We start from the raw sequence: 26,316 nt of genomic DNA on the forward strand, positions 1-26,316 counted from the left end.
TTAGAAGGCACCCTGGATCGTATGGCACAGCTGGTTGGAGCATCATCTCATAAACCACGGAAGGGCTAGTGGTTCGATTCCTGGTCAGGGCACATGCCTGGGTTCCGGGTCATTCGGTCCCAGTTGGGGCAGCTGATCGGTGTTCCTCTCTGTCCCTTTCTCTCTTCCTTGCCCTCTCTCTAAAATCAGTCAGCATGTCATCAGGTGAGGGTAAGGGAATGAATTAGAAGGCAGTGGTGACCACAAAGCTTTAGAGGAAGTTTCTTTCTCAAGGAGAGGAAGGAAACTCCAGGCCCCAATCTTCCCCTGCAGTGAAATACAAGGGCTGGCGTTCAAGGGCTGAAAGCAGAACACAGAGAACTCCCTTAAGGTTTAAACCTTCTCTCACTCCAAAGCCTCAGCTCTGGGGCTGTGCCCTTCAGGGGGTCCCATGGGAAGGTGACACACCAGGGACCTCTGAGCCCTTTTCCACCTGGGGTGGGTCCTTGGGCGAGGCCGGAAGGCAAGGCTTGCCCGCCACCTTCCTGCGCGTCTGCTCTCCACCTTGGAGGCCAGAACTGGACCGTCAGCGCCACGAGTCCCCTCGCTGGCAGCCAGCACAGGTCTGGACACACAGCAGGCACATTAGACATATTTCATCCAGAGAACCATTTCTGAAGATCAGCCCAAGGGTTTGAGTAGAAAGTCACCAACTTCTACCACAAAAATTGTTTTTAGGTTTCTCAGAGGGCGAAGGGTTGTAACTCTCAGCTCTGAATCTTAAATGACTATAAGCTCAGGACACACATAGGAGCCCCCTCTGAACCCTCTCTGCTGGTGGTCACAGACAAGGGAGGCCTGAGAAGCTGGGACAGCTGAGAGGGGGCCCAAGGAAACAGGACAATGAAGTATGGCGTGCTCTTCTGGGGGGTGGGGGCAGGACCAGAGAAATGCCATCAGGTAAAAACTAAAGAAATCTGAGTAAAGTATGGGCTTTAGGCAATAGTAATGTACCAATATCGGCTCATTGATTGTGACAAATGTATCATGTCAGGGTAAGATGTTACATGGGAGTAATAATAGGTATGGAGTATACGGAAACCCTGTAAATCTAAATCTCCTCTGAAATTAAACGTTTCTTTAAAGGGTAAAACTAAATAAAGTAAAGCAATAAGAAATGTGAGAGCGAAGTACTTCACTGGTCATCGGAGGTGGGGGAGAGAGAGGAGAGAGAGTGCCTCTTATTCAGAAGGTGTCCTGGCCTCAGAAACAGATCCCAGTACCCAAGCTCGCCGGAGAGAAAAAATTAGAAGAGCCAATGGCCCCACCTGCTGGACAGAAAGGTATCTGCTTCCGTTCCTCACGGGCAGGGTCCCTGCGGCTCTGCACTTCACAGTCAGAACAGATGGATGCACTGAGGCAGCGGGGAAAGGACTTGCCCAGTGCACCTCTCAGAGTCGCTGCAGAAGCCAGATCCGCCTCTCAGCCAGTTCTCTTCCTACGGATACCAGACTCTGCCCTGGGGGCAGAATGTAGGAAAAGGAGCTCACGTTTTGGGGTCATAAAGATTGAGTTCAAGCGTTGCCTCTGCAGCCTCATTTTTTTCCCCACCAGATAAATATTCACAATGGCTACAAACTGTTCTGGGTGCTGGGGACACAGCAGTGAACAAGACAGACGAGGGCCCTGGGCTCACAGAGCCCGCATTCCAGCTGTGAGAGACATGAAAATGTACACGGTCTGCAGAGGGCACGGTGTGTTCAGTAAGGGGAAGAAAGAGCAGTTCTCGGAAGGCAGGAACTGTGTCTGTCACAGTTATTCACTCGGTGTCCTCAGTAGTAGGAGCCCTGAGGCCAGGACCTGGCACACGAGCCACTCAAAAGCTGTTTTGCAAATCATGTTCATCACAAGTTGTGTGTGAATATACATGTATATATACATGCACATATATATTCATCTTATTTTTCCCCTCACATGAGGATATAGTCACTGATTTTAGAGGGAGGAAGGGAGAGAAATATCCCCTAGTTGCTTCCTGTATGCACTGCAACTGGGGGACTGAACCCACAACCTAGGCATGTGCCCTGACCGGGAATTAAACCCATCACCCTCTGGTAAGGTTGTATGGGATGATGTTCCAATCACTGAGCCACACTAGCCAGGCCTGTGTGTGTGTGTATAAAGATTTTATTTAACTTATTTGTTTTAGAAAGTGGGGAAGGAAAGGAAGAAAGAGGAGAGAAAAACACTGATATGTGGTTGCCTCTTGCAGGCCCCCAAATGGGGACCTGGCCTACAACTCAGGCACGTGCCCTGACTGGGAATTGAACCGGAGACCCTTTGGTCCACAGGCTGGCGCTCAATCCACTGAGCCGCAGCAGCCAGAGATGTGTATATATATTTTAGTGCAAATGAAATACCTAACAGTTGAGGACTTGGTTAAATAAATTAAACCCCCACAAAACGGATTACTAAACAGTCATCAAAAATTGCTTAACTAATTAATAATAAAAGATATCCTAAATAATTGTCAAGTTAAAGTAAAATACAATAGTATCTTGAGTATAATAACACCAGTTTTGGGGGGTAATATTTTTATTTATTTACTTATTTTTAGAGAGGAAGGGAAGGAGGGAAGGGGAGAAATATTAATGTGTGGTTGCCTCTCGTGGGTCCCCTACCGGGGACTGGCCTGCAACCCAGGCATGTGCCCTGATTGGGAATCAAACCTCGATCCTTTGGTTCGCAGGCCCGCGCTCAATCCACTGAGCTACACCAGCCAGGGCCATGTTTGTTTTTTTTTAACATTATATATAAATACACATACAAAGAAACAGCAAATAGGAAAAATATACACCAAAACATTGGCAGGCGTCTCATCTGGTGGTGGGATCACCCAGACTTATTTTTCCTGTTTTCCAAATTTCAGTGGAAACTAAGTGCCAGCAGGAAACCGATGCCCAGTAAATGGGAACCCACCCTGCCCCAGGCCCTCCTGTCTTCTCTGCCAGGATGGAGAGTGCTGCGCGATCTGGGTAACAGGAAAGACAACGGCCAGGGGCTTCCTGCGGGCTCTTCTCCCCACAGAGCTGGAGCCGTGAACCCAACAGCTCCCATCGGGGATCACCTGATCCGGAGCCAGGGCCAGCTTATGAGGGGCCCGAACGTGCCCTGGGACCTGGGGCACTGGCAGGGCTGTGACCTGAAGTCCCCACAGGGGTCTATTTCTGTCCGGTCCCTGACAGAGGAGTGTTTCTGATGGAGGCGTGAGCAGCATCTGCTGCACCCCCCACACACACGCCCAGCACTCAGGGCCCCCCCCCCCTCCCACCTGTTCTCTCACCCCTGGGAAGGAGGCTCACCCAGGGTTTTGAATCAGAAGGCTGGGCTTCTACTCCGACCTCTGCCCTCGATTCACCGGGGACAAGGTGCTTGGCTGAGCCCCCCGCCCCACCTCTGACAGGCAGCATGAAGAGCCCCACTCCCTAGGGCCCCACTTCCCCTGGGGTCCTAAGACAGAAGTCAAGAGTGGGTGGCAAAAGATGTTTATTTGGGCTTGATCCCTCCATAACACCCATACATATAAAAATATATCATCTAAATCATGACAATAATAAGCAGCCTTCCCAGTGGACTGCTTCCCAGCTGCTCCCCTCAAAACCCTGGAGTGTGCGGGGCAGGGGTCACTTCTTGGCAGCTTCTGCCTGAGCTGCCAAATCTGCCTCTTTCTGAGCAGCCAAGAACGTGGCCCGCTCCTTCTGGAAAGCTGCCAGCTCTTCTGAACTGAGGCTGCAGGTACAGAAACATAGGCGGTTAGTGAGCGGCCCCTGCCACTGTCTCAGAACCCTTTCTCCCCTCCTGGACTTCCCATGCCTTTGCTCTTCTTTCCTCCGCCAGGAATGCCGCCCACCCTCACCACCGCTGCTTCTTATTCCCTTCTTCAAACCCTACTGGTCCTTTGAGGCCCTCGCTATGCCCCAGGCCAGACTAGTCGGCCCTCTCCTCTGAGCCCCATGACAGTTTGTACAATAAAGTCTCCGGGCACGTGTGTCTCCCCCTGAACGGGAATCAGATGGACTCATCCCTGAACTCCCAGCACACATAAAGGCTCCCCGTTCCATGCTCAACCCTACTTCTCTGGGAAACAACAGGCAGCCCCTTGACATCAGCAGCTAGAGGCCGGCAAGGGGGCGAGTGCCTCCCCTGCTGTTGTCTCGGCTAGACACCCTCCCCCGACATCTCACCGCAGAGAAACAATCCCTGAAGTCACCCGAGGCCCCACGGCAGGGCCCCTGTTGGCCTCCCCTCTTTCACACTATTTCCCACCCTGCCTCTAGCACCGCGTCATATGCCGGACTGCACTGAACGTCTTTGCTTCCATCTTCGCATTCACTTATCGGAATGCTTGCGCCCAGTCCTCGACTTCCTTTTCCAGGTCTCTGTCCCCTCTCATACAAAGTCCTCATTGACATCAGGGTTCTCCGCTTTGTTCTCAAGATACCTGTAGTTCCTGTTACCAACACTGGCCGTCTGGCAGCCTAGCGCTCCATTTATGGATCCGCCTCCATCTCTCCTTAGGAGTGGGGCCGAGCACAGTTATCTAGTTCCTAGTTTCAGCTAGGGCCCAGAACAACGTCTAACACACAGTGGATTCTTGATAATTGCATTCCAAGTGAATGAATGGGGCTCCCCACTCCCAAGAATCCTAGGACCTCTGAAGTAGAACCTGACTCTCCCACTACTTGGCCCCCTGAGCTTTGCCCCAAAGTCAAGAACTGTCCAGGCCCTCCTGTCATACTGCGCCTTCGTAGGACACTCACTCCTTCACCACACGGATGCCCAGGGAACGGGCAGAGCCAATGATGGAGCGGACAACAGAGGACAGGGGCACGTCCTGCAGGGCGAAGGCTTCATCCTGCGCTTTAACACGAGCAATCTCATACACGTGCTTCAAGGTCACCAGGCCCGCCACCTCCTTTCCTGGAAGGAAGGAAGAAGCCAGTAGCCCTACATCAAAACTATGAACAGTGAATGACAACAAGCTCACAACTATCAACAACTGCACCTAAAAAACAAAAACTAAGCAAACAACCAGAACAGGAGCAGAATCACAGGGATGGAGATCACATGGGGTGTTATCAGTGGGAAGGGGGAATGGGGGAAAAGGGACAGGGAATAAGAAGCATAATTGGCAGGTTCAAAATAGACAAGGGGAGGTTAAGAATAGTAGAGGAAATGGAGAAGCCAAAGAACTTATATGTACAATCCATGGGCATGAACTAAGGTGGGGGGAATGCTGGAGGAAGGGGAGGTACAGGTCAGAGGGAGTTAAAGGGGAGGAAAAAAATGGGACAACTGTAACAACATAATCAATAAAATAAGAAGTAGAAGTAAGTAGCCCTTCTGGAAGGTGGCACCGCTGCCGCTTCCTTCCAGAGCCCCCCGCACCCCCCATCCTAGGTGCCTATCCCGACCCTTACCTGTCTCCCGGGCTCCTTTCTCAATCCCAGCTGCTGCCTTCAGGAAGTAGGAAACAGTAGGTTGTCCGATCTTGATGTCAAATGTCCTATCAGGCTTAACGGGAAAAAATAAGTAATGAGAATATCTCTTCCTGCATCTCCCAACCCCTGTTGCCCCAACTTAGGGAACTGCTAACTTTCTGTTTCCCCTTCCCTCGAGTCACCTTCTGACGGTGTCCCCGCAAAGAACCACAAAACCACAGGAAAAATAAATCTGCAGCCAACCACCCTAGCGCCTCTATTTCGGGCCCAACTCTACTCAGGAAATCCCATGAAATAAATGAAGGGGCAGAGGGAGGACCTGCAATATGGCAGGGCGGGCTCAGAAAAGACCGTGCAGCCTCCACTGTGTAAATGAGGAAAGGAGGGCCCAGTAACAGGAAGAGACTTGCCCCAAGTTAGAACTGAATGGAAACCCCAGGCAACCAGCCCCAGGACTTAGGGAGCACAGGGGAGATGAAAAGAAACTGGGATCACAGTCCCGACTCTGCACCTTTACAAAGATCTTGGTAGGCAAAGGGATGCCTTCTTTGATGTCCTTTGTCTTCTCGTTGAACTCCTTGCAGAACTGGTTGATGGAAACGCCTCGCTGTGACAGAGGAGCAGGGGTTAGTACAGGGAGGAAGCAACAGCTTCCTACCAGCCAGCCGTCCGTGCCTCCTCCCTCCATCTTCACTTCTTTCTCTAGGATCCCAACTTCTTTCCTCACCCAAATTCAACTACCACTTTACGCGCCGTGTGATTTGTATACATCCTCCCTCTCCGTTCTCACAACAGTCCCCTAAGGAAGGACTGAGGAAGCGGAGCCTCCGAGAAGCTATGTAACTAACAGACATTAGGCGTCCGGGGGGTTCCCTCGGTCCCGAGCCCGCACCCTCCACCCGAATACTAGCTTCCCACCCCCTGACCACCCCTCCCACGCCGGGTTCCAGCTGTGGCTGCACCTGACCCAGGATGGGGCCTAGTGGGGGCCCGGGCATGGCCTGGCCCGCCCGCACGATGGCTCGGATCACGCCGCTGGCCTCGAGCTTCCTGACGGCCCGAGTGGTCCGGCTTATCTTCGACATGATGCGTGGTTCACGGTCTTAGACCACTACAGGTCAACAGCAATAGAGACGGCTCTAGGCGCTGCCATCTTGGGTTAGAGGTCAAGGGTCCTCTTCTTAGGTTACATGTGAAGCCAACGAAGACTTATTTCGGCCCTTCCGCTCTCCAACTGGCAAGACAAGGAGGAGAGTGATATAAAGAAAAAAAACAACTTTCACCTTGCCATCTGAAGATCGGGGAAGGTCCTAAATGGGTCGGGTACACAAATTCCTCCTGCGGCGTGCACAGGCATTACTTCAGACAACTAAACTGGAGGACCTTTGTGTCCGCATAGTATTGTGGGTATGGTAGTTTTGACCTCTCTTGAAACTCCCGCAGATTGCGGTGCGCTGGGCGCTACCTGCTGGACGCGGCGATTATTCTTGGGCTTGAAATGAACCTAGAGCTCTTTTTTAGGTGTAAAAACGATCTCTTCACTTGCTCAGTCTGTTCTCTCGCCAGTTGCTGAAAGGCGGTATGGTTCAGAGTCAGCGGTATGGTTCAGACAGCGGTATGGTCTGGAAGCGAACTTCCCGGTTGCTCCTCTTGCTGCCTGTGAAGTTGATCAAGTTAATTTATGCTTAGTTCCCTCCCCTGTACGATGGGGATTAAAATATATAGCACCTACCCCTAGGAGTTGTTGTCTAGGTTGAGTTAGCAAAGTGCTTTAGAACAATGCGAGGCATCTAGTCAGCTATTCACCGAGGAACGAGCATGAAACCTTCACAGAGCTGTTGTGAGGCTTAACAGGCTCAGAATGTGTTTGATACATAATTTGTGTTCACGATACTACCGCGTATCACTGAACTTTTTTTGAGTACTTGCTACATGTCCGGCACTCTGCTAAGGGCATTGTCTCATTGAAGCCTCACAATGGCATGTTTTATTATACCTCTTTCACAAATAAGAGCTCCGAGGCACCAAAAAGGGGACCCGTTGAACCACCTATCCTGTATGTGACAGAGCTGGGAAACAAATATTGGGATTATCTGAGTCCAGACTATAACTTGCCCCTGACTGGTGTGGCTCAATGGATTGAGCACCCCTCTCTGAACCAAAGGGTCTCCGGTTTGATTCTCAGTCAGGGCACATGCCTGGGTTGCAGGCCAGACCCGCCCAGTAGGGGGCGCAGGAGAGGCAACCACACCCTGATGTTTCTCTTTATCCCTTCTTTTCTCTAAAGATAAATAAATACAATCTTTAAAACTATAAAAAATAGGTCTTATGACATTTATGACTCTATACTGCTTCATCTGTTAAAAGGAGATAATCCATGTAAGACCACACTGTGAACTGTGAGAGTTTTAAAATTATGAATTCTCATTAAACTCCCACTAATTAAATGTGATTGTTCCTGCCTCTGACAGCTAAGTTCTTTAGAACACTCAACCTATTAGCCTTGGTCAATACTCTGGAACCAAGTTGGCCCTTTGATTTACTGGCTGTAAAACCCTGGATGGGTAATTAATCCCCTGTGCTGTTTCCTCACCAGTAGCATGGGGCTAATCATCACACCTGCCGCACAAGAAATCAGTTAATTCAGGGAAACTGCTTAGAAGAGGGTCTGGCCCAGAACAAGCCAGGCTGGGTGTGGTTGGTCTCTGGGTCCTCCACACTGACCACAAACGAAGATATAAATCCTTAATGAATCAAGGAATTTGAAGGACCCAGGACGTAGATGGGCATTGCAGGTGCTCAGGGAGCCAAGAATGCAACCTGGGACACTGGGCTTGATGAGTGCCGTTTCCTCCACTTCCTGCCAACGAAAGGGCAGTTGTGATGATTCCAGCTCTGATGATAAGGAAGCAACTCCCTAGTCTATCTTCGGAAATGCGTGAGTTCAGAGTCTTTGGTGGTGAAAAGGAGGCCAGACAGGTGAGTAGGGCCAGATCACCCAGGCTTTCTTAGCCCAGTTAAGAAGTGTGTACCCCTCTGTACATAGTTCCACCAGCCCTGCAGGGGAAGGTGACTGGCAGAGGCCTTCTCAGGGTGAAGGTCTAGTCAGGCCATCTCGATGGGGACCTGTGTGAACAGACAGCCTTAGGTGCCAGACACATTCCACTGGGGTAAGGGCCAGGGATTCCGAATTTCCACCAATGAAAACCGAGATGAGAAGAAAAGTTAGGCTGAGATCCGTACCTGTCACTGCTCAGCCTGGTGCCTCGATGCCCCCTGGAGCAGCCGAAAAGCAGAGAAGGAGGAAGGCAGAGAGAAGAGAGGGCTGAGCTCCCTTCAACCTCTGGCTGAAGACGCGGGGAGTTAGGGCCCTGGAACTGCTCACACACAATTCACCCCTCTCCCTCAGCCCCCAACATTCAACCCAACCCCAAGTCCTGCTAACTTACATCCCCACAGTTCCCTCTAGTCCTCCATCCGCTCTGTGACTGCCCAGAGGGGAGGGCTGACAGCCATTTTCCACCTCTCTCGACACACTTCTCGCTCACCGTGTGACTTGGGGCAAGTCCCTTCATCTTTCCGGGCCCCAGTTTTCTCAACTGTGAAAAAAGAATAATAAACATACCATCACACAGAACTGTTGAGAGAATTTAATGAGTACCCAGGCAGGGTGCTTAGCTCAGGCCTGGCATGTGGCATATGGTTAAGTATCCTCTAGGGGTTAACTACTATCCTGGCTGATGTGGCTCAGTGGATTGAGTGCCAGCCTGCGAACCAAAAGGTCACCAGTTCAAATCCCAGCTGTGGCACATGCCAGGATTGTGGGTTAGGTCCCCAGCTAGGGGTATGTGAGAGGCAACCAATCAATGTTTCTCTCACACATCAATGGTTCTCTCCTGCTCTTTCTCCCTCCCTTCCCTTATCTCTAAAAAATTAATAAAATGTTTTTTAAAATAAGTGTTAACTATTATTATTGTCGGTTCAGACTTCATCTTTCCTTGGCTGGACACTCAGTCCAGCCCCCTTTGTGGCCTCTCTGCCTCCATTCGTGCCCCACCAATCCAGCCTCTCCAACTCAGCCCGTGTCAGGCCCCTGTCGAAAGCTTGTTAATGTCACCTACAGCTCCTTTTCCCAGAGCATGGGTCTCAGCTCATCGGAGACACTTGTGAAAATTCGGCTCTCCAGAATCTTCTTGCAGTGCCCCAGGGGATGCTGCAGAGACTCATCGCTCTATAAACTACAGTCTACATGTGTGGGCATGGGGTTCAAGGCCCTGGAGCCAGCCCCTGCCAGTTTCACCAGCCTGCTACCCCTACCCACACCATACTCTCCAGCCACACCCGAGAGCGCACAATTCCCTGTGGCCCTGCCCTCTCCGGTGCCTCCCTGCCTGTGCGTATGCAGACTTGCACCCGCTTGCTCACCTTTTCTTCCCAGCTCCCTCTGCCTCCCTGATCCTCAGGAAGGTGCCTCTTAGGGCCTGATTATCTCCCCCCAGAAGTAATATACTGAAGCCCTAACTTCAAATACCTCCAAATGTGACTGTATTTGGAGACAAGGTCTTAAAAGAGGAGAGATGGTTAGTTAAAACAAAGCCATTAGGTTGGGCCCTAACCTGATGGGTGTCCTTATATGAGGAGATTAGGACACAGACACTCACTGAAGAAAGACCAGCAAGAAGATGGCCATCTGCCAGCCAAGGAGCAAGGCCTGGGGGGCGGGGCGGGGGCGGGGCAGGAAATAAGCCTGCCAACACTTTGAGCTTAGGGCTTCCTGCAAATTAGAATTGTGACCTATCCATGGGCTATAAAATTGATTTCATGAGTTCAACCAGCATTTTCAATAAAATAGAGTGGAAAATAGAATGCATCACATGGAGTAAAAATAAGTGTTCTCGTGAAACTAGTGTTTCCCTTGTGCGTCTGTGTGTGTGCATCGATCGGATCACAAGAGAAATGTATTTTTAACTAATGCTCATGGCCAAGGCCTCCCCCCAAATAGGAAGCCACTGCAGTGTCCCGTGTGACCCTCAGACATGATGTTACATCTTGCTCATTCCTGTAGGTGCAAGGCCTGACCCCAGACCCGGCACGCGGCAGATCTTTGGGGAATATCTGTGGAACCAATGCTGTGACCCTTGCGTGTGCTCTCTCCTCTGCTTCCGCTGCGGTAACCCCAGCCTCAGCACAAATACCTGTCACCTGGGTGACAACAGCATCCTAACAACATCCCACTCTGGCTCCTCGGCAGACCTCCCGCCAGCAGCCAAGAGGGATCTTTCTAAAGCATAAGTCATATTTTCTCACTCGCCAAGTGAGTGACCCCAATGTCTTCATGTCACTCACCTACTCCAAGGATTTTCCACTGGAGCCCAAGCCTAATTCTTTACCCTGCACTATAAGGCCTGATGTGTTCTGGGCCCCTCTGTGCTCCTCTCTGACCTCCTCTCCTTCTCCTTCCTCCCTCATCCCACACCAGCCACACTGACATCCTTGGGCACTGTGGTTTTGTGATTTGTAGTAAGAAATATATATTTGGTCTTTGTCTCGGTTCGTACCACAGAGCTCCTAAAAACGCTGGAATTCCCTAACTGATAAGAGTCATAAAGGTGAAAGGAGAGTTTATTGTTATTCATAATAACCCATTTATACCACAGATGACTTTCTTGATTCTGCAACCCTGGGCAGAAAGTGGCTGTCTCTGAATTTTCATTCCAAATTCCCAACAGATGAAATGTGATTGGCTCAGCCTGGACCAGGTTGGCACTCCCCTTCTTTCTGCTGTGACCAGGGGATGACGTCACAGACATAAATGTGATTGCTGGGGACACATCCTTAGGGCTAAGGAGAAGCAGGTTCACTGGCATGCCCCACAGTAGGTACGTAATAGCATCGTTGATGAATGGGTAAATGAATAAACCCAAAGTCTATCCAGATTTGAAGCTCTAGGGGCCCTTTTTAACCCCTCTCATGGCTTTTGCTTCTCTCTGTACACTTGAACTGCTACCCTATTTACCCTCCCTGGCTTCCTTGCTCCCTTTGGTTCTGACCCTTATCACCTACTCAGGCTGTCACAGCCTCGCCAGCCCCCTCCACCTCCTGTCCTTTTATCTGGAACAAACCCCTACTCATTCAAATTGCAGAGTGTGAGAGCTTGATTGAACCAGCTCACTGTGTTTTTAACATTCTTTTTATTATAAAATATTATAAACAAGCAGAAAGCTCATAAAACATAAATGCACAATCTAACACGCTATAACAAAATGAGTGCCCAGGAGAGTTCCTCTTAGCCCAGAAACTAAGCAGCACCCTGGACAGCACCCCGATGGGCTTCGTGTACTCCTTCCCGATTATAACCCCTGTCCTGGTTTTTATGCTATTGATTTCTTTGCCTTTTTAATTTTTAGCACCTAAGTGTGCATCATGGTCCAATATAGCTTCGTTTTGGCTATTTCTGAGCTTTATATCAATGGACTCATACCACATGATTCTACCATGTTTGGCTCTTGTTTTCTTTGCTCTTTGTTATGTTTATTTTAAAAGAGCAATATTGAAACATTCACATATCATCCACTTCACTCATTTAAAGTGTACAGTTTAGTGTTTTTTAGTATCTTCATAGATATAGGTAATCTCCTGTCCTCCTTATGTGTATCTTCATAGATATAGGTAACCATCACCGCAGTAGATTTTGGGACGTTTTCATCAAAGGAACTTGTACCTTTCAGCGCTCGCACGCCCTTCTGCCACTCACCCCAGCCCCGCTCACCCCAGCCCCGCTCACCCCAGCCCCACTCGGTTTCCATCTCTCTCGGTTTTCCTATTCTGACATTTCCTGTAAAGTGAGTCCTAGAAGATGTGGTCTTTGACTTCTCTCACTTAGCTTCACGTTTTCAAGATTCATCCGTAATGTTTTCGAGGTTTGGCATGTATAGTAGTTTGTTCTTATGACTGAATAATATTCCATCGTATAGACTATGTTTTGTTTATCCCTTCAACAATTAATGAACACTTGGGCTGTTTGCACCTTTTACCCATTACGGAGGATGTATTCATAAATACTGTGTACAGGTTTTTGTGTGGACATATGCTTTTGTTTCTCTTAGGATGCACCTAGGAGTGAAATTTCTGCGCCACGCAGTAACTTTATGTTTAACTGTCCAAGGCGCTCCCCTAGATGGCGCACCATCTCACAATCCCACGAGCAGTGCACGCAGGGGCCAACTTCCCCACCTGCTGACAACAACTGCCTGCTTCTTTCCCTGGTGTACAAGTCATCCTTTCCCAATTCCTTGCATAACACAATTTTTTGTCAAAAACTGAAGATTTTAGATAATATATTGGAGCAAATCAATACTGGTCTTCCCCCTCCAGGGTCTGTTATTGATATTTGCTTGTTTGGTGACTGGCTGGATTTTTTTTTCCTTTTAAAAAATTGTATTTATTTACTTTTAGAGAGAGGAGAAAGGAGAGAGAAAGAGAGGAGAGAAACATCAATGTATGAGAGATACATTGATTGGTGCTTCTCGCATGCCCCTAACCACATGCCTCCAACCGGAGGCCAGGCCAAAACCCAGGTACATGCCCTGACTGGGAATTGAACTGGTGACCTTTTGGTTTGCGGGCCTATGCTCAATCCACTGAGCCACACCAACCAGCGGGGCTGGATCATTTTAGTGAAGTGATCTGTCCATTCTCCCATTCTCTGTCCTTGGTTCTCAGGGAATGTCACCCTGGGATGACGGTGGTTAGGGCAAGACTCTCCTTGACTGACTCTTTCCCTGACCACACCCGCTGTCCAGCTCCACTCGTTGCCAGCTGAGTCCCGAACCATTTTCCACAATGTCCTGGGGCATGAATTGCTCCACAGTGGACCCAATCAAATTCAGACTCCGAGGGAATGGCGTTTGGATCCTCAGACCTATCAGAGGGATCTGCCTTTTCCTAGCCCCACCCTCCTTCCTACCAGAAGGCAGAGCCTAGCATCTTAATCCTTCCTTCTTTCCTCTCTGGATCTCTTAGCACAAAGTTTGCTGTTGGTGCTTTCTAGGTGTTTTGTTTTTCAACGCCCTTTCTCAAACAGATATGCAAGTATTCTTTCAAATTTTATGCCAGACCCTCATCTTTGGGCACTTGACCCCAAGAATGAGAGAAATAAAGGTTGTATCTTGTTCCTTTTTTGTCCCTCACTTTTTTTTTTTGAAGCAACAGGGTCAAGATCTAGATTGGAGAGAAGAGGAGGGCTGAACAATGGGATTTCAGAACAAGACTACAAGTCTTTAACCCACTACAGATAGGTGGTGGTAGTATTATTCCCATTTTATAAACAAGGAAACTGAGGTGAGAGAGATTTAGAAGCTCAGGTTCTCGGCAGAGAACTTGGGCCGTAGAGCCAGAAACCAAGGCTGACACTTGGACATTTGGAGGTGTCCCTACGCTCCCTTCTCCCCCCCCTGCCCCCCGCCATCTGGACTGCTGGGATCAGGCCCACCCCAGGCTCCCAGAGGCCCCAAAGGTCTGGCTTGCTCACCATGTGGCTCCGATCCCAGCTGCTCCCAGAGCTCCGCGGGAGGAACCACCCGCAGCCCTTCTGTTCTGCAGTCTGGCGTCAGGTGGTAGCACTGGGGCTATGGTCAAACCTCACTCTGTACTTGCCTTACTGTGTGATCCAGGACAAGTGTCTCCTCACTGTCAAAAAAAAAAAGCCTAATTTTTCTCATTTGTAAACTGAGGTACCGAATAGTAATTCAGCACACGTTCCCTGAGGGCCTGCTCTGGCAGGCGGAATGGCAGAAGCTGAGAGTGCAGGGGGTGGGGAGACTGGGCCTCTGACCGTGTCCTATCGTGGCTGTGTGTATCTGCCATGGAGGAGTGGTACTGCAGGCATTCAGGGATGGAGGCTGCCTTGTCGTGCCGGGTTTGTATGACCTGCTGCTGGCAGCCCAGCAGTCTGGCCTGCTCAGCGGTGGCCTCTCAGGGAGTTTCTCTTTGATTAATGAGTGTCTTTGTCCCTAAAGGACTTACTGTCTGCAGCTTCCTTGTTTCGTCTGACTGATGGGGCCCAAGACAGTTAGCAAAGCAGTTGGTATCCTGGACTATTTTTAGGTGGGGGAGTTAGTGGGGCGTGTGGGTGTGGTGGAGCGCAGGGGGTCTCAGACACTGCAAGCAACAAGTTGGGGGTGGAGAGAAGGATTCTCTCTCTCAGGAAGGGGCAGGCAAAATCTCCTTCGTGATGGGGCGGGGGCCAAAGGCCGCTTCCTTTGTGCAACCTTGCTTGATTTCCTCAGTGGAATGCACACTCCCTCCAAAGATGCAGGTTAAGAATCCATCCCCTAAGCTTCCCCCAGCTCTTGATTACGGCTCCAAACAGACCACGAGATAATGACCTACAGGGACCTCATCTGGTGCATCTCTGGGTCTCTCCTGCCCTGCGTTTCTGGGCCCCATCCTGCCATTCCTAGTCATTACGAGGTAAGGAAGTTAGAAGTCCAGACTTGGGAGGCAGGTAGCTGAGATCCACTCTTGGCTCCTTTCTAGCAAAATGACCGTGATCCAGTCAGGTTGTAAATCTGTTTTCTCATCTGTAAAATGGGCGATTATCAGGCCTGCCTCCCAGCGATTAGAAGGCTTATCCTCCTCAAAGTGCAGTGGATAGCACCTGGCACAGACTGATACATAAGCTATCTTGCAAGCCCAGGCCCGGAAGGGGTTGCGCGCCCTCAGAGGTTTCCATCCCCTTTGTGGCATCTCGTGTGGTGTGTACGTGCTGGCGGGCTGGAGGGAGGTGTTCCTGGACACCAGAGGCCCCAGAACGGGCCAGAGGTCACCGGGTCAGAGAAAGTGGCCCCACTGCCCTGGAAGGTTGCGACTCCAGTCAAATGCAGCGGCTTTCCGCGGCTTCCCTGCTGACGCACACCCCCCTCCTCCGCCTCCTCTAGTGTTTTCCTTCTTGCTTTCCTTCCCGCCCCCCGCTCTCTCTTCTAATCCTGCGGGTTCCCCACGTGGGAGGCGGGGTCTCGGGCGAGAGGTGGAGAGTCCCCGGCCTAAAGTGGGGAAAGGGGCCTCCTGCCCAGCATGAAAGCCCTAGACTGCGATGCAGGAGGGTGGGCCCCTGGGAGAACCCGGGAAGTCCCCGGGATAGCGGGATCTGTGGAGCCCGAACTGGGGTACCCCGGAGTCCCCGAATCCGCAACAGTAGTCAACCAACTCCTTGAGACAGCGGTGGGTGGGGCTTCCAGTGCCAGGGGCGGAGTCGGTGCAGGGGCGTGGTCTTCCCAGAGGGGCGGAGCCCAGACAGTTAGGGTTAAGCTTCGCCGCAAGGGGGCGGAGTCTAACGTGGGCGTGGATATTCTGGGGGCGGGGCCAGAGGGCGGGGCAGCGGTACAGAGGGTGGAGCGTGGGGGTTAGCTCTCGTTCCCCTCCCTCAGCCCGGGGTGTCCCTGTGACGAGGCAGCGCGGAGCCGCCGTGGGCCGGGCCCACCCCGCCGCAGCGGCTCCGGGGCCGAGCAGGGGCGAGGCGCGGAGGGAGCGGCACGAACCGATCCCGGAGCGCGGCCAGGTGAGGCCGCTGGGGCGGAAGGGGCGGGGGCTGCGCCGGGCGGGCCCTGGCGGGCGCGGGGGGCGTGTTTGCGTGTCTCGGGGTGGCTGAGGGAGTGGGTTCGAGGGCGCTAACGGCTGCTGTTGCGGGGCCAGGGTGGGCTTTCCACACGTCCTGGCACCGCTCGCGGGGCTGGGGCTGTGCGGGACTGTGCGTGCACGCGCGTGTTTGTGTCGAGGGGCCGCGGGTGTGTATCTGCGTATGCGCTGGGCCGTCATTGTGCCTGCCCCGGGCCCGGGGCGCGGGCCTGCCCCGGCGCAGTCCCTCTTGCGCGGGGATGTTTTCCAAACAGGCTTCCTGCGGAGATGGGTTCTGCTGCAGCCGGAGCTGGAGGGGGGAGCGCCGCCCCCACAGGCCTCCGGAGACCCGGGCAGCCCGGGGACTGCAGACAGACACCTGAGGGAGGAAAGGGGCGCGCACCCGGGAGGGGCCCAGAGGCCTGCCCTCAGGGCGAGGCCAAGATGGGGAGACTGAGGCAGGTGGTTAGGAAGGTGGAGGTGGTCAGACAAGCGAAGATGGGGAAGGAGGTGGGAAGAGAGATGGGGGAAAGGACAGAGGCGGGAAGGGCGGAGAGTCATTGAGAAAAGAGACAGACAGACAGACAGGGGCTATACCTGCAAAGAGGCAGAAAGATTAAGAAGGGCAGACAGGTTCCAAGAACCTGACAGAGGGTTACTTAGAGGTCTTGTGGCTGAGAGCTAAACCCAGGAACTGAGTCGGAGATAAGGAGTAAGGGCCCCCGACTCCTAGGGTGCCCCTCTTCCGAGAACATCCCAGACTGGGGTCATGGCCAAAAAGGAAGCTTCTGGCCACCCCAAGTGGATTCATTCCTCTGGCCCCACTAAATTTTCTCACCCCCTTGTGTGGCTTCTCCTCTTCCTTCCATCCCACCTATCAACTTCCTTCCTTGGTATCCCAGCAACCCAGGGCAGTTTAGGAGAGGCAGAGGTGAAGTGGTTGCCATAGCAACAGAGGCGGTGAAAGGTCATTCTGGCTTTAGCCTAGGTGGCCCTAGAGCAGGCCAGATGTGGCCCTGAGGAGGGTTGAAATGGGAGGCTGCAAAGTGATTTTTTCTCCTCTCCCATTTTGCCCAGAATGGTGCTGGAAGGAAATCCTGAAGTGGGGTCCCCCCGAACCTCAGACCTCCAGCATCCTGGGAACCAGGGCTCTTGCATCCTTTCTTCTCCTGGTGAAGATGGGCAGCCAGGCGAGGAACCCATCAAGTATGGTGAACTCATCGTCCTGGGGTGAGCGTCCCTGGTCCAGGTCGGGTGGGGCACCAGGCACCCCCAGGGCAATCAGACCAAGGGCCCCGGTTCTCTCCACCTTCTTCTGCTCTTTGTCCCTCCTTATCTTCCCAGCTGAGAGCCAGAGTTGACTCTTAATTCATAATTATTTTATCTTCGCATTTTTTGTAAATTACTGAGAGAACTCTTAATTGCCCACCCGAGTTTCTAGTCAGGAAACACACCGCTGCTTTTCATAAAGTGTGTGTGTGGTTTGACATTAAGAAGTCTGGTTCTAAAAAAAAAAAAAAGAAGTCTGGTTCTTCATCAAAATTGCGTGGTTCAAATCCTGCCTTTGCCGGTTATTTGACTTCCCTGTGCCTTCGTTTCCCCCTTTTACAAATAGGAATGACGATACCTCAGAGGGTTGTTGGAAGGAATGAATGAGGTGATTTCTGTAAACACGTAGAACAGTGCCTGGCACGTATCGAGTGTTCTGGGAGGCAGGACTGTGCCAAGCCCTTTCATGGACATTATTTCATTTCAATCTTCACAAAGATGCTGTGAGGAAGGAGGTGAGGAAACCGAGGCTCAGAGAGGGGAAGTGACTGGTCCGAGGGCACACAGCTGGTAAGTGGCAGGGCTGGGATTTGGACCCAGGTCTTTCTTACTCTAGGTCTAGGGCGCTTTCACTAAAGCCACAGCTGGTCCTCATGCTACAGACGAGCAAACTGAGGCCAGGAGAAAGGAAGCAATGTGAGTCGGTGGCTGGGCAGACCTCATCCCTTCCTGGTTTCCTCCTGACCAGGGTCCCTGCAACTTCCACTGTGCACTTCCCCCAGGCACAGGTCCCTCTTCCTCCCCCATCCATGCTTCCTTTTGGCCTTTCTCTCTGCCATCTGCCCTGGAGAAAATACCTGATAGGCTGTGTTGTCATTATGATGATTTTGTAGAAATAATGATGGCTTCTGCTTGTTGACATGTACATGCTGTGTACTTTCTTTAAAAAATAACAATAGCCCTGGCCAGCATGGCATAGTGGGTTGGAGCTTCATCCTGTGGACAGGAAGGTCACAGGTTCCATTCCCAGTCAGGGCACATACCCAGGTTGAGGGTTCAATCCCTGGTCTCGGCGCCACGAGAAAGCAACCAATGCCTCTCCCTCTCTTCCTTCCTTTTTCTTTAAAAACAATGAGCCCTGGCTGGTGTAGCTCAGTGGATTGAGCACGGGCCTGCGAACCACAGGATCGCGGTTCGATTCCCAGTCAGGGCACATGCCTGGGTTGCAGGCCAGTTCCCAGCAGGGGACTCACAAGAGGCAACCATACATTGATATTTCTCTCCCTCTCTCTCCTTCCCTTCCCCTCTAAAGATAAATAAATAAATTCTTAAAAAAAAAACAATGAAAAAATATCCTCAGGTGAAGATAANTGTACTTTCTTTAAAAAATAACAATAGCCCTGGCCAGCATGGCATTGTGGGTTGGAGCTTCATCCTGTGGACAGGAAGGTCACAGGTTCCATTCCCAGTCAGGGCACATACCCAGGTTGAGGGTTCAATCCCTGGTCTCGGCGCCACAAGAAAGCAACCAATGCCTCTCCCTCTCTTCCTTCCTTTTTCTTTAAAAACAATGAGCCCTGGCTGGTGTAGCTCAGTGGATTGAGCACGGGCCTGCGAACCACAGGATCGCGGTTCGATTCCCAGTCAGGGCACATGCCTGGGTTGCAGGCCAGTTCCCAGCAGGGGACTCACAAGAGGCAACCATACATTGATATTTCTCTCCCTCTCTCTCCTTCCCTTCCCCTCTAAAGATAAATAAATAAATTCTTAAAAAAAAACAATGAAAAAATATCCTCAGGTGAAGATAAAAAAAATAATAGCTAACATTTATCAAGGACTTTCTGTATATAAGCCAAACAATTTTAAATGCTTTATCTCATTTAGTTCTCACAATGAACCCACGAGGTAGGTACTGATAAACTAGCCCCTTTTTATGGGGGTTGTGTGGTAAATGGACAAGCCGTGGTTTCAGTCAGGCCCATGCCTGAACTGCCCCACCTCGACTTGTGGGAAGAGCTTACAAGAGCAAGAGCGATGTCTCTCTTAGGGGTACTTGCATTAGAATAGCAGCAGCTTGATGTCCCAAAGGCAGGGCTGGCTTTGCAGCTGAGGGTAAGACCACTGATGAGGAAGAGCAAAACCCCAAGGGCCAGGCCCTTTGCCAGCTGGTGGTCCTCTGCAGAGCAGTGAAGCCCACCCTGGCTGTACATCAGAGCCACCTTGGGAGCTTACTGAAGGTCCCCAGTGGCAGGGCCACCCCAAACTTACAGAATCAGAATCTCCATGAGTGGGGCCAGGGAATCTGTATTTTAACCAGCTCCCCAAAGAGTCTGATTCAGGTGGTCCTCGGCTGTATTTGGCAGCTCTTAATTCTGTCAGACCTTCCGTTGCTCCCCATTGCTTACAGAAAAAGTCCAGACTCCCCAGCCTGGTTTCCAGGGGCCTTCTGCCCACCTCTTCTCCTATTGCACTTCACCACCTGAGTCATCCTTCCCTGGTCTCACCAGACTCTGCCGGCCTCAGGACTTTTGCTCGGGGTGAGCCTTCCCTCCAAAAGGTTTCTGCAAGAGAGGCTGGAGTCGGACAGACCCGAGTTCAAATCTGGACTTTTCAACTTACTAGCCTGGGATCTCAGGCAAGTCATTTTACCTCCCTGAGCCTCAGTTTTCCTCATTCGTAAAATGGGAAGAAAGATACTTGCCTGGCAGGACATTGCGCAGATCCCATTAGGTGATTAATAGTGTGAAGCACCAGGAACAACGGGAGGCTCCAGTGCATGGCCGCAGTCAGGCTGTGACTCACCCCATCTTTGCCTTCCGCACCATTCCCCCCGGATGAAAGCTGGAAAGGAAGGTAGAACTTCAATGTGAATGGACATATGGAGGTTGTGGCAGTGTGGCTTTATTTTTTTTTTCTGTCACTCTGGTTTCCACTAGTACTTGTGATGTCGTAAATAACAGTTTGCTACAGGTGACTCCTTTCCAGTTCTTCAAGGCCTGGGATAGGTGTTCCCTCTCTCGAAACCTGATCTAGGGGCCAGAATTCTCTTCTCCTGCCTCTAGGTCTGAAGTTCTCTTGACTTGTGCCTAGGTCATGGCAGGTGGCACCTGGTTTCCTTGAAACGCTGAGGACCTCCTTCCCCCACCGCTAGGGCACAGAACCGAACTGTGGAGCATCACCTATGCCACCCCAGCACCCAGCACCTGGCTGGGCACAGCTCAGGGGTTCAGGACACACTGACTAATTGAACGAAAGTCCTGTTGAAGATGTTCTGACCCCAACCCGCTTCCCAAAGGCACCGATTTGATACATAGGAGGGTCTTCTGGTTTTGGATGGCTCTAGGGCTTGGTTGTCAAGGTAGGATCTGCCCAGAAGTTGGCAGTTCCTCCTAGTCTTTCAAAGGCTCATTTTTTCTCTGTCTCCCTTCAACCTTTTCTTCTTAACTCCGCGTACCCACAGCTACAATGGATGCCTGTCCAGTGGGGACAAGGGCCGCCGGCGAAGCCGCCTGGCACTGAGCCGCCGGCCACATGCCAACGGAGTGAAGCCAGACGTCATGCACCATATCTCCACGCCACTCGTCTCCAAGGCAAGCAGCTCGTCCCAGCACACCAGGGCACTAGTCCTGCCCTCCCTGCCCAAGCCCCGCTGGAGCCGGGGAGCCCCTGTATCTTTCCAGTTGCAGAATTGAGCTGTCAGGGAAATGGTGCTGATGGGAGAGCCTTTGCAGCCCACACTGTCCTTTACAGTTTGCAATGCATTTCCTTGACCACCAGGCCCCATCCTTTGAATGGAAACGATCAGCATCATTTTAGAGGCAGCCGGGGCTCAGACAGGGAGTGTGACAGTCACAGCGATGACAAAGGGAAAGCCTTCGAGTTAGAATTGGAGCTCTGCTATTTCCAGCTCTGCAACTTTTGCCACACACCCTGAGCTGCATGTGGTTCTCTCGGCTGTAAAATGGGAATGATAACCATGCCTCGTTGCTGGGGTGGCTGGAGGGAGCAAATAAAGGGTCTCTTGTATAAAGTGCCAGCTGCACACTACGCCCACCACAAAGTGGGGAACCACCCTTCCCCGGGAGTGGCCACTGGCCTCGGGCTCCAGCTTCTAGCTCAGAGGCTCATGCATCTCATGGCCACACGCCCTGGGAAATAACTTCCCCTTTCTCCCCACTAGGCTCTGAGTAACCGGGGCCAGCACAGCATCTCGTACACACTGTCTCGGAGCCACTCGGTCATAGTTGAGTACACACATGACAGTGACACAGACATGTTCCAGGTATGCTTGGGTCCCTCCATGGGCCTCCTGGCCACCAGGCTCAAAGCTCGTCTCTTCAGGCCTTCCAGGGTGAGGCTGGAGAACCAGAGGCCATGGGGAAGGTGCCGTGGGGCCCCCAGTGCAGCCAACCACTCTTCAGATGAGGAAGCAAGACATCACAGGGAGGGCTGTTGACTTCCCAGAGCCACGCAGCAAGTGGTGGCTGTATCACGATTCAAACCCGAGACAGTACTCCCCAGTTGTGGAAGGGCGTACAGTTTAGGGGTTCAGTGTGTGGTGTGAGACTCATACCGCCTGGGTTCAGACCCCAGCTCCATTGCTGACTTAGGACGACTTTGGGTGAGAGTCACCTCACTTCTCCAGGCCTTGATTATCTCATTGCTCGGGGGCAGGGGGGCGGGCAGAATAGTACCCAGGAACAGAATGGTAGGGAAGATGAGCTGAGATCCTGCACATAAAGTGTGTAGCACGGTGCCTGGCAGGTAGTAAACACTTACTAAAAATGCACTCTCTGCTGCTGATACATGACACTCCTGGACCCTGGGTGTCACCCTTTCCCTGCTCAGTCAGTGAATCTATTCATTTTTATTGACTGCGGTGTTCCCCAGGCCTTTGGGGGAGAAGAAGAAGAAGCCCCAGAACTTGGCCATCAGACTTGGAACCCCCTGGGTGCTTAGGCTGGTGCTGCCTTTCATTGTCTGGTGACTCTGCGTGCAGAACAGCTGTCAGGAACCCTGGGGTGGGGGGTGGGGGATTGACCTGCAACACAGCACCCGTGCCTGCCCTCCCCCTCCTCGTAGATTGGCCGCTCCACGGAGAACATGATTGACTTTGTGGTGACAGACACGTCCCCTGGAGGAGGGGCGGCTGAGGGCCCCTCTGCCCAGAGCACCATCTCCCGCTATGCCTGCCGCATCCTGTGTGACCGCCGGCCACCCTACACTGCCCGCATCTATGCCGCTGGCTTCGATGCCTCCAGCAACATCTTCCTTGGAGTGAGTGAGCCCCCAGGTGGGGACCAGCACTTCATCTGAGAGCGAGCTGAGGGGTAGGCCGGGGAAGAGCAGCCCTCTGAGGTTGATGGAACAGCCCACAGTAATCAAAACTATGACCTATTCAGGGATTAGCACCCCACGTAACAAATGATCGAGGTGAGGTTCAGAGAGGTCAGATGATGCCCAAGGTCAGGCAGTGCCAGTATGAGTCCTCTCTGGGCCACCTCTGACCTTGAGGGTGGAGGGGCAGCACCCCTGGCTCAGGACCTGCTGGGGTCCCTTGGTGGTGTGGTCTGATCCCACATGTGGTCCTAGGAGCGGGCAGCCAAATGGCGGACCCCCGACGGCCTGATGGATGGCTTAACCACCAATGGGGTCCTGGTGATGCACCCCGCGGGCGGCTTCTCTGAGGACTCGGCCCCTGGCGTGTGGCGGGAGATCTCTGTCTGCGGGAATGTCTACACTCTGAGGGACAGCCGCTCGGCACAGCAGCGGGGGAAGCTGGTGGGTGATCTGCCCTATCCCTACCTCCCCACCACATCCTTCCCACGCCCCCTACATCTGCCCATCCCCCTGCGAAAGCCAGGAGAGGCTCTCCAGCCTTCCCCCCAACAGGCTCCATCTGGGGGCATGTGCTGCCTGCTAAATGGAGGGAACCAGACTGGTGTCCCCAAGTATTGCCCCTGTTGGAGGACCGTGGGGTGATAGGAAGTGGGGCACACACAAGCACACCATGCAGTTCCAAATGGTTTAGGGAATGCCGAGAGCTTAAGTGTGAAGCATTCTCACCCTCTGATGAGGGTGACACTTGGCACCTTGTGAACAGTTTATAGCCTGAAGTGTCGGCAGTTTGTAACGCGTCTGGCACATTCAGCTGGGTTGAGGTTTATTGTCCTCTCCCAGTGGGAAAGCATCCATGGAGTAGTTCTGACATAGGTGACAGTGAATGCCGCATGCAGCTCAGAGCAGGGAACTAATGTTAGGAGCTGGGAGAGGGTCCTAGGCAGATGTGGGAGCTTGCTAAGGTCATGTGGCCAAGTTCCTCAAATGGGCAATGCAGTCCCCTTCCTGGGTGTGAACGTGTTAGGCAAGCAGGTACAAACCCTCGGGGAAAGCACAGCTTGTCTTTCCAGAGCATCCATCCTACTGGGAGATTTGGGGAAATACTATTTGAAAAAGTTATACAAGTGAATGTTTCACTAGCGTACACTGAGTTCCAGCGTGTTCCAAGTTTACATTGATCCATTCCGAGAAGCACTTGGCATACAGGAAAGTGGAATCCGTCCGGAGGATAAGGGAATGAAGACACAGAGAAATTGAATTATTGGTCCAGGGACACAGATTTAGGAAGCTGTGAGGCCAGAGTTCATCCCCAGGATGTCTAGCTCTAGACTTCGTGCTTCAGCCACAGCCCTGGGGACAGCTGCTTTGGCCTCTGTCCCCAGTGGTTTGGATAGAAGAGTTTCCTGCCTCTGCCATTAAGGGAAGAGCCTGGGAAAACATTTTAGAAGGACTCCGTTTAAGTCCAGACCTCCCTGTTTGACAGATGAAGTGACCAAGGCCCACGCTTTGCTGAGAGTGAGGGACACTGTGCCTGGGAGTACCTGTCTGCCCTCCCCCTTGGCTTCCTGGTCTGCCCCGCTCCTCCACCCCCATCCTTCCCTTCTTTGTCCTGGTCCCCAGGCCTGCACCAGCCTGCCCTGATGGTCCTGAGTTTCCTCTCTAGGGAGGTTTGGTGGAGTGGATGGGTGGCTAGGCCGGGGAGCTAGCTGCCTGATGGTAGGGGCTTGGGGGCCTCTTGGGCAATGAGTCCCTTCTACTCCCCTGGCAGGTGGAGAGCGAGTCCAACGTGCTGCAGGATGGCTCCCTCATCGACCTGTGTGGGGCCACACTGCTGTGGCGCACACCGGCGGGGCTGCTGCGGGCGCCCACGCTGAAGCAGCTGGAGGCCCAGCGGCAGGAGGCGAACGCAGCGCGGCCCCAGTGCCCCGTGGGCCTCAGCACTCTAGCCTTCCCCAGTCCGGCCCGTGGCCGCACGGCCCCCGACAAGCAGCAGCCCTGGGTCTACGTTCGTTGTGGCCACGTCCACGGCTACCATGGCTGGGGCTGTCGGCGAGAGCGGGGCCCCCAGGAGCGCGAGTGCCCTCTCTGCCGTCTTGTGGGGCCCTATGTGCCCCTGTGGCTGGGCCAGGAGGCCGGCCTCTGCCTGGACCCTGGGCCTCCCAGCCATGCCTTTGCACCCTGCGGCCACGTCTGCTCTGAGAAGACTGCCCGCTACTGGGCCCAGACACCGCTGCCCCATGGCACCCACGCTTTCCACGCTGCCTGCCCATTTTGTGGGGCCTGGCTCACTGGCGAGCACGGCTGTGTCCGCCTCATTTTCCAGGGGCCACTGGACTAGGTGCCCCAGGGCCCCCTGCTGCTGCGCCTGCCTGCCCACTCGGGTCCTCCACCTCCTGCAGCCTACGGGGAGCTCTGCATGTGGGACTCCACCACCAGATGGACGCATTGGATGGGCTGAGCGCCTCCCTTTTTAACTCTGGCCCCCAAAGGTGTCCCTGAGACCTCCACCCCAGTCAGAATGATGGGGTCCTCAGCACCAGCTCTGCCCTGGCCTGACAGAGGGAAGCCTGCCCCCGTGCTCTGGCCTTTCCTGGGGCGGCTCATCATGCCGTTGACACTGTGCCCCTGGGGGAGTGAAGGAGCCCCGGGCCCCTGACCCTCAATTTAGGCTGGCTGTGCCCTGAGCCTGTTGACCCAGTTTCGGATATTCACCCTGCTGCTGCCCTGGGGTCCTCCATAAACCTTGCTGCTCAGCTGCCCTCACCAACCTGCGTCCTGCATGTGTGCAACGCCTCTAGCCCCTGAGTCAGTCAAGGTGGGCGGCAGGCTGGGACTGGCATCTGTGGATACCCACTGTGCGCTGGACTCCAGGCCAAGTGGGTTCTGGGGACACGGAGACAAACTGCCTGGAAGAGTTCAAAGACTAGTGGACGACAGATCAAATTACCAAATGACAGCATGGCTTCCTGTGTGCCAGGATCAAGGGAATTGCCCGGGGGCTGTGGTGCAGGTCGCCCTGGCAGGAGGGAAAGTGAGGAAGGGTTCATGGGGGAGGCGGCCAAGGAGCTCAGCTTCAGTGAAATCCCCCACGGGAAGGGGCGGGTGCTGAAGGCAGAAGGGAGAGGCGGAGCACAGTAAGCAGGGAACTGAGTGGGGTTCCAAGTGGCTGGAGCAAGGGCTGCAGGAGGGCAGGGAGGAGGCTGGAGCAAGAGGCTGGGGCTGTGCTGGCAGAGAAGATGCTGAATGGAGGATTCAGAACCTCCTTTGTGGACAGTCAGGAGCCCAGCAGAGAGAGGACGTACAGTTCCAGAATGTTGGCTGTGATACAAGGGCTACCATTCCCGAATGCCCACATTGTGCCCCACACTGTGCTAATGGTAATAATAACTATGTTCATTGAGCGCCCACTAGACACCGGGCTCTGCTTCTCAGAGGTTTGATGATCTAATCCTCATAGGGACCCACGGAGGGAGGTGTTGCCATTTCTGTTTATGGAGAGAGTCAGGCACACGCTCCAGGTCCCACTGCTAGAAATTGGCCAAAGCAGATTTGCATCCACAGCTGTCTGCTGGCCTCAGAACCTGCCCTTTTCTCCATTGCACTGTCCTGCTTT

General features: G+C 52.9%; 2 protein-coding genes across 4 annotated transcripts; one reads left to right on the forward strand and one right to left on the reverse strand.

The window, feature by feature from the left end:
- Positions 1-3,508: 3,508 nt before the first annotated feature.
- On the reverse strand, positions 3,509-6,790 carry MRPL11 (mitochondrial ribosomal protein L11). 2 transcript variants are annotated; one of them, XM_037053291.1, is made up of 5 exons: positions 6,419-6,790; positions 5,992-6,087; positions 5,460-5,553; positions 4,800-4,959; positions 3,509-3,768 (listed from the first exon to the last, which is right to left on the reverse strand). In XM_037053291.1, the coding sequence occupies exons 1-5, from the start codon at positions 6,563-6,565 to the stop codon at positions 3,663-3,665; spliced, it is 603 nt and encodes a 200-aa protein (XP_036909186.1). In that variant the 5' UTR covers positions 6,566-6,790; the 3' UTR covers positions 3,509-3,662. The 2 variants fall into 2 exon arrangements, with proteins under 2 accessions (XP_036909186.1, XP_036909187.1); XM_037053292.1 differs by having other exon boundaries at positions 6,443-6,776.
- Positions 6,791-14,782: 7,992 nt separating this feature from the next.
- PELI3 (pellino E3 ubiquitin protein ligase family member 3) lies at positions 14,783-26,121 on the forward strand. Of its 2 annotated transcripts, XM_037053293.1 has the most exons (9): positions 14,783-14,951; positions 15,908-16,038; positions 17,172-17,324; positions 17,862-17,933; positions 20,824-20,953; positions 21,544-21,645; positions 22,446-22,640; positions 22,956-23,144; positions 24,472-26,121. In XM_037053293.1, exons 3-9 carry the CDS (start codon positions 17,173-17,175, stop codon positions 25,039-25,041), a joined length of 1,410 nt encoding a protein of 469 aa, XP_036909188.1. In that variant the 5' UTR covers positions 14,783-14,951; positions 15,908-16,038; position 17,172; the 3' UTR covers positions 25,042-26,121. The 2 variants fall into 2 exon arrangements, with proteins under 2 accessions (XP_036909188.1, XP_036909189.1); XM_037053294.1 differs by lacking the exon at positions 17,862-17,933 and having other exon boundaries at positions 14,784-14,951.
- The last annotated feature ends 195 nt before the right edge of the window (positions 26,122-26,316 follow it).

This window comes from Sturnira hondurensis, unplaced genomic scaffold (assembly GCF_014824575.4).
Source record: "Sturnira hondurensis isolate 20B ecotype Veracruz unplaced genomic scaffold, ASM1482457v3 Scaffold0007797, whole genome shotgun sequence".
In the NCBI taxonomy this organism is placed as follows: Eukaryota; Metazoa; Chordata; class Mammalia; order Chiroptera; family Phyllostomidae; genus Sturnira; species Sturnira hondurensis.